This window comes from Trichechus manatus, unplaced genomic scaffold (assembly GCF_000243295.1).
Source record: "Trichechus manatus latirostris isolate Lorelei unplaced genomic scaffold, TriManLat1.0 scaffold00165, whole genome shotgun sequence".
Classification (NCBI taxonomy): domain Eukaryota; kingdom Metazoa; phylum Chordata; class Mammalia; order Sirenia; family Trichechidae; genus Trichechus; species Trichechus manatus.
In genome coordinates this window covers 3300790-3307988 of record NW_004444101.1, presented here as the reverse complement: position 1 = coordinate 3307988, position 7199 = coordinate 3300790, and the positions used below count along the sequence as shown (strand labels likewise).

The following is a 7199-nucleotide window of genomic DNA, read 5'->3' as shown; positions in this document are numbered from 1 at the left end:
ACCTACTGATATAACCAACATCACCCACACGGAGCAGGCCCTTCTCACGCCGCGACCACATCCACATCAGGGGACATCACCTGCTGATATAACCAACATCACCCACACGGAGCAGGCCCTTCTCACGCCCCGACCACACCCACCTGAGGGGACGTTAACTGCTGGAGTGACCAACATCACCCACACAGAGCAGACCCTCCTCGTGCCCCGACCACACCCACCTCAGGGGACGTTACCTACTGGTGTAACCAACATCGCTCACATGGAGCAGACCCTCTTCACGCCCCAACCACATCCACCTGAGGGGATGCAGCGTCACCTGCTGGTGTTCCTGCCCCAAAGGCTTCACCCAACTCTCATCACGAGGACAATCACTTCTCCAAGTTGAAGGATAGTTTACCAAATCAAAAAGGTCAACCTTCCAAAAGACCAAGAAAAACAGAGCCCTAGAAATGCTCTAGGTTACTGACAAGTCGGGACAACTAAACAGAGCATATGAGCCGTAGTTGAACTCTGAATTGAACCAAAAAGGTCCCGAAAGAGCGCTGGAACAGCTGCAGAGATCTGAGTATGTTCAACACAGTCGCCAGCTACTAAATTTGTCAAAGTGAACGCCCAGGTGTGGCCATTGCCTCGTGCGTAGGTGGGAGGATGCCCTTGCTCTTGAGAGAAGGTGCGTGCTGGCGCGTGGGGGCCGTGGGGGCCACCACAGCAAAGAGAAGGAGTGCAGCCAAGGTGTCCCTGCTCCCCTCTCTGACTGACCAGTGAAGGGCATGCGGGCCTCTCTTGTGCTATCCTGACATTGTCTGTGGGTCTGGGGTTTGAAACGATGGAAGAGAACAAGGACTCAGCGTCTTGACCACTCAGCACACGTTCTTTGTTTCTTTCTGAACTCTTCTCCTGCAGCGATATTCTTAATTTTATCCTAAGCCAGTGTCATCAGGGAGACAGCCCTGGAGGACCGAAGCTCAGCCATTCTGCCACAGGCAGGTCCATCCCTCTGCTACTCAGTCACATGCCCTCCAGGGCCTCCACCCAGAGAAGGGACAGGCGTTCTGTCTCTACCGTGGGACTGCTGCCCTGGACACCGGTATTCACATCAGAGCCGAGAGGCCTGGTGGGTGGTCTTTGTTGAGCTGAGATGTGGTGGGCGGTTCTCAATGAGCCAAGATGCCCGGAGGGCGGTCCACATTGGGCCGAGATTCCCGGCGGGCGGACCACGTTGGGCCGAGATGCCCAGTGGGTGGTCCGCGTTGGACCGAGATGCCCGGAGGGCGGGCCGCGTTGGGCCGAGATGCCCGGTGGGCGGGCCGCGTTGGGCCGAGATGCCCGGAGGGCGGGCCGCATTGGGCCAAGATGCCCGGTGGGCGGGCCGCGTTGGGCCAAGATGCCCGGTGGGTGGTCCGTGTTGGGCTGAGATGCCTGAATGGGTGGTCCACGTTGAGATGCCCAGTGGGCGGTCCACGTTGGGCCGAGATGCCTAGTGGGCGGTCCACATTGGGCTGAGATGCCTAGAGGGGGTCCATGCTGGGCTGAGATGCCTGGCCAGTGGTCCACATTGGGCCGAGATACCCGGCGGGCAGTTCATGTTGAGATACCCGACAGGTGGTCCACACTGAGCCGAGATACCTGGTGGGCCGTCTGTGTTGGGCCGAGAGGCCTGGCCGGCGGTCCGTGTTGAGCTGAGATGCAGTGGGTGGTCAGGTGGCAGGTCTGGAAATCAAGAGAGAGGTCACAGAACTGGGGTGTCGTCAGTGCCCTAAATCTTCAGAAGGGGTCAGATTGGCGAGAGTGAAATAAGCTGAGAGGCAGCCAGGACACACCCGTGGGACGTGAAAGTGGACTGACAGGGTGGTCAGAGGCGGGAGGAAGCAGGAGTGTGGGCTCTGGGTGGCCAGAGAGGCCCTTAGCTCACCACCTTGTCAGACACAAGAGGCCAGGGAGGAAGGGTGACTGGCAGCGTCCATGAGCACCACATTGGGCGCGGCACCACGCTGGGCATGAGCACGCTCAGTGGATGGAGGGTCAGAAGCCAGGTGGGGATGGCTGAGGAGTGACACAAAAATGTGAGGAGGGGTTGGCACCAGCCCCCTCTTCATGCCCCCTTCCCTGTACAGACTTGTTAGGATACCTGTGGCCTGTACTGCACTTCTCAGTGCCTGGCGCACAGTAGGTGCCTAAAGAATGTGTCCTACACACCAGTCTGCCTCCTTCCCCGCCTAGATCCGCTGACACCGGCCCCTCAGCACCGCAGACGGCGCCAGCAGCCGTCGTGTTGGGGAATGACAGGAGCTGGCTGGCCTTACCAGCTGCCATCGAGTTGGTTCTGACTCGTGGCGCCTCCACGTGTCAGAGTAGAACTGTGCCCCATCGGGTTTTCAGTGGCTGATTGTTTTGGAAATAGGTTGCCAGGCCTTCTTTCCAAAGTGTCCTTGAGTGGACTTGAACCTCCAGCCTTCTGGTTAGCAGCTGAGCTTGTGAACCGTCTGCATCACTTATAGGATGAAAGCACCTGTGGGAGCCACCCATGGTCGCTTTCTGAAACACGGAGGCTGACCGGCCTCCCCCAACACCCTGGTGGCCTTGGGTCTGCCCGCCCATCACCGTCCGCTCTGCATTGCAGATCCTCCCCAAGCCGAGCGAGCCGGCCCGGCAGCCCGAGAGCCACCCCGAGGAGACGGAGGAGGAGCTACGGGAGCACCAGGCCCTGCTGGAGGAGCCCTACCTGGACCGGCTGCCCGGCCAGAAGGGGGCGCACACGCTGGCCGGTGTGCAGGTGAAGCAGGAGCCCGCGGAGAGTGACGAGGAGGAGGCTGAGCCCCCGCGGGAGGCCGAGCCCGGCCAGCTCCAGGCCACTGAGCAGGAGCTGCTCTTCAGACAGGTAGGTGGGGGGTAGTGTCCTGGGTGGTCACTTAACCCACGGGAGTCTCCTGGGAGGCGTGGGGGTCCATGTGGTTTCCGTTCTGTTTTGCACTGGCCATGCATGCACCTGGCCATGTGGGGCACTGGGGGTGCGTGCACCTGCTTTCCAGTCAAACTCAGACCCCCGGGTGGTTTTCTGTCGGGTCCGTAGACTGCACAGTACCACAGAGTCCACACACTGACGGGATTCAGCATGGCCGCTAAAGGGGGAAAGGGGTATTGATTTATTCATTGATCAGAAAGGGAGGCAGGGTCTGCCCAGGCACCACAGAGGCTCTGGGGCCCAGCCTTACAGATCCGGAACAACGACGTGTTAGGTTACTGGGAAGTGACACACACTAACCAAACTCACGAGAGACTGATGCACAAATTCCGTCAAAGGTTTATTAACTTACAGTGAAAAATAAAAGACTGCCAAGCCCATACCAACGCATAGGACAGCTGGCCAGGGAGCAGAACCCTATACGAGAAGTCACAGGGGCGTCAGGGAAGCCGTTTGTCACCTGCTACGCAGGAAACCAGAGCCGAGGGTGCTGGCAGACGCCGTCTGAGGCTCCTGCAGCAGGGGCAGCTCCAGCAGGTGCTGCATCTGGGGCACAGGCCCTGCCCGTCCCTTCCCACTGGGCTTCCCCTTGGCTGCCCAGCTGTCTGCACGCCTCCTGGGCCCCACGACCACCCAGCGGGAGGCCCCACCACTCCCCACCTCCCTAGCTGCACCTCTGAAGACAGGGGCTACTGTTTACTTTTATAACATCCTCCCCACTGGACGCAGCGACGTAGAGCCTTGCTCCCCGGCCTCCAGCCCAGTGCCTGGCCCATGCCTGCCACACGCACCCTTAGGCCATAGGTTTCACCAGAGGCTTTGCAGTCAGAGCAGACCGCACGGTGCCGGTCGCCCCAGCTCCCTCCCCACACCTCGGGGGAGGCACCACAGGGCCAACTGACATCACGGCTTCTGTCTCTCAGAAGACACCTCGCCTCGAATTTCTGGGGCCACTTTATTAACACCCCCGCACCAAAACCACCAGTCTGTGAAGTCCTGTAGGCGAGACCCAACACTAAATGGAAATGTCCCAACAACAGGAGAGCCGCGTCCCCTCTGCAGCCCCCAGAACCCTGCTCCGAGGGGCCTCTCATCGCATCCGATGAGGCCGCGGCAGGCTCCCATCCGCGTGCCTGTAGGGGGGCCTGGAAGCAGCTGAAGGGAGCAGACCTCTTATTACACCTGAGACCTGGTGTGCTGTTGTCCTGCTGACAGGAAATTGGCAAGTGCTTATGTGTAATCGTTAGCACCAGCGTCGTGGAGATGACGGAACCATCAGCATTTATTGAGGAAAATTAGCCTTGTATTCCAAGTGCGAGACAATTATTAGAAACACTTATTTTCTATAGTCTTTTGAGAATAGTAAACAGAATTCCTTATCAGAGGAACGTGGTGGTACGTGTGGCATTTGCAAAGAAAATTTAAGATGAGGTATCCAATTTTTGAAGATGATGCGTACACCAAGGGAGAGAACGCAACAATCCAAATTCGTTGCTGTCAAGTCATTGCCAACTCGTAGCAACCTTACAGGACTGAGTAGAACTGCCCCATAGAGGCTCCAAGGAGTACCTGGTGGATGCAAACTGCCAACCTTTTGGTTAGCAGACGAGCTCTTAACCACTACGCCACCAGGGGAGAGTTGTAAATGATTAGGTTTTATTAAGCTGAGTGGGGTCCCTTCAGGGTTTGAGATGACCGGTATTATTCTCTCTGTTGCGGTCGAGTTGATCCCGACTCATGGCGACCCCATGTGTGTCAGAGTACAGTTGTGCTCCACAGGGTTTTCAGTGGCTAATTTTTCGGAAGTAGATCTCCAGGCCTTTCTTGCAAGGTGCCTTGGGGTGGACTCTAACCGCCAACCTTTCAGTTAACAGCTGAGCATGTTAACCATTGCACCACCCAGGGGCTCCTGAGTTAGAGACACACTCTGTCGATGAAGCCAAAGGCAGGGAGCCCTCAGAGAAGGGAGGCCCTTGTTGGGGTGGGGGTCCCTACTCCTGCCGGGCTCTTCTGGAAGGAGGTGGCTTCAGGCTCCCCCTCAGGCAGCTCCCCCCAGTTTCCTTCAGTGTTGTGAGGGCCCTCTGCCTCTGCTCCTCTCTGGCCCTGATTCCTGAAGGCAGGAAAACTGGGCACCTGGACAGAGCGGCCTCTCTCTAGGCTGGGGGCACAGAGCATCCTGTCCCCACCTGGGCTCACAGCTGATGCCCTGTCCCCACCTGGGCTCAGAGCTGTCGTCCCTACCCAGGCTCACAGCTGACACCCTGTCCCCGCTTGGGCTCAGAGCTGACGTCCTGTCCCCACCTGGGCTCAGTGCTGTCATCCTGTCCCCACCTGGGCTCACAGCTGATGTCCTGTCCCCGCTTGGGCTCAGTGCTGACGCCTTGTCCCGACCTGGCTTCGTGCTGTCGTCCTGTACCCACCTGGGCTTAGAGCTGACGTCCCCACCAGGGCTCACAGCTGTCGTCCTGTCCCAACCCAGGCTCACAGCTGACATCCACACCTGGGCTCAGTGCTGTTTGACGCTCTGTCCCCACCTGGGCTCCGAGCTGACGTCCTGTCCCCATCTGGGCTTAGTGCTGTCATCCTGTCCCCACCTGGGCTCACAGCTGACGTCCCCACCTGGGCTCACAGCTGACGTCCCCACCTGGGCTCACAGCTGACGTCCCCACCTGGGCTCACAGCTGACATCCCCACCTGGGCTCACAGCTGACGTCCCCACCTGGGATCAGAGCTGACGTCCCCACCTGGGCTCACAGCTGACGTCCCCACCTGGGCTCAGAGCTGTCGTCCCCACCTGGGCTCAGAGCTGACGTCCCCACCTGGGCTCACAGCTGACGTCCCCACCTGGGCTCACAGCTGACGTCCCCACCTGGGCTCAGAGCTGACGTCCCCACCTGGGCTCACAGCTGACGTCCCCACCCGGGCTCAGAGCTGACGTCCCCACCCGGGCTCAGAGCTGACGTCCCCACCCGGGCTCACAGCTGACGTCCCCACCCGGGCTCAGAGCTGACGTCCCCACCTGGGCTCACAGCTGACGTCCCCACCCGGGCTCGCAGCTGATTCCTGTCCCCACTTGGGCTCAGAGCTGACGCCTTGTCCCAACCTGGGCTTAGTGCTGTCGTCCTGTCCCCACCTGGGCTCAGAGCTGTCGTCCACACCCGGGCTCACAGCTGGCACCCTGTCCCCACCCGGGCTCACAGCTGGCACCCTGTCCCCACCTGGGCTCAGAGCTGATGCCCTGTCTTCACCTGGGCTCAGTGCATCATCCCCTCAGGAGCTGGGGCTGCTGACCTAGTGCTCCAGAATGAATTGTGCCCGTTACACTGAGTCAGAACTGGAGGTGGAGCCCACAGGCAGGGGTGCTCTGCTTTCTCCTCCCTCTTGGGCCTGTGAAGTCGGACATCTCCTGGCCCAAGCACCTGTGATCACATGGGATCAGAGAGGGAGTGGTGTGCGAGTAGAGTAAAAGCTGGCATTCCTGCTTCTGAGATGCGCTTTCCCACTCTCCTCTGTGGCAGCAGACGACTTGCCGTTGTCGGTCAGGAGCATCCAGGAGAGCCCAGCGGGGCTGCAGGGCTTCTGCATAGCCTTTGCTCACTTTCTGCCTCAGCGGTGCAGCCCCCGTGAGCGCTGGTCCACTCTTGTGCCCATGCTCTCAAAGCCCACCAGGCTGGCCTTGGCCTGGCTTCCTGTGTGCTTCCCCGGCTTTTCTTCCTGCCCTGCTCCCCACCAGGAACACCCCACCACTACCCACTGCCCATTCCCAGCTACCACCGCCGATCTGTACTCTGCTCCTTCTCAGAGACGCCCCTGGGCACCCAGCTGGGTCCAGCCCTGCTGCACGTGGACTGAGCCCGTCCCCTGTTGTCATTAGGAAGCCCATCACCCAAGTCTTCACTGAGTCCATCTTCCCACTAGAATGTAGGGTCCTTAAAGGCAGGGGCTGTGTGTGCCTATTGTCTGCTTGTACCCCCTTAAAGCCTGGCATGGGGGGGGCAGGTATTTCCCACATCACTGCACACCCTGGAAACCTGTGCTCTGGGCACACAGAGGTGCAGGACAAGCCATCTGCCAGCTGGGGGCTCCTTCTGGGCCTCTGGTGGCCCTGCCCCTGCTGGCTGCCCAAGAGCTGCAGGGCCAGCCTCCTGTGCACTCAGGGATGGATGGATGGATGGGTGGGTGGATGGATGGATGGATGGGTGGATGGATGGATGGATGGATGGATAGGTGGGTG

The 7199-nt window shown here is 59.6% G+C and overlaps 1 protein-coding gene across 1 annotated transcript in view; it reads left to right on the top strand.

Annotated features, from left to right (window-relative positions):
* Positions 1 to 7199, top strand: part of HDAC4 (histone deacetylase 4) — a 285280-nt gene that overhangs the window by 224856 nt on the left and 53225 nt on the right. The window contains exon 11 of the mRNA XM_023740851.1: positions 2624 to 2881. Coding sequence (XP_023596619.1) covers positions 2624 to 2881 — 258 coding nt within the window. The remainder of the gene's footprint in view (positions 1 to 2623; positions 2882 to 7199) is intronic.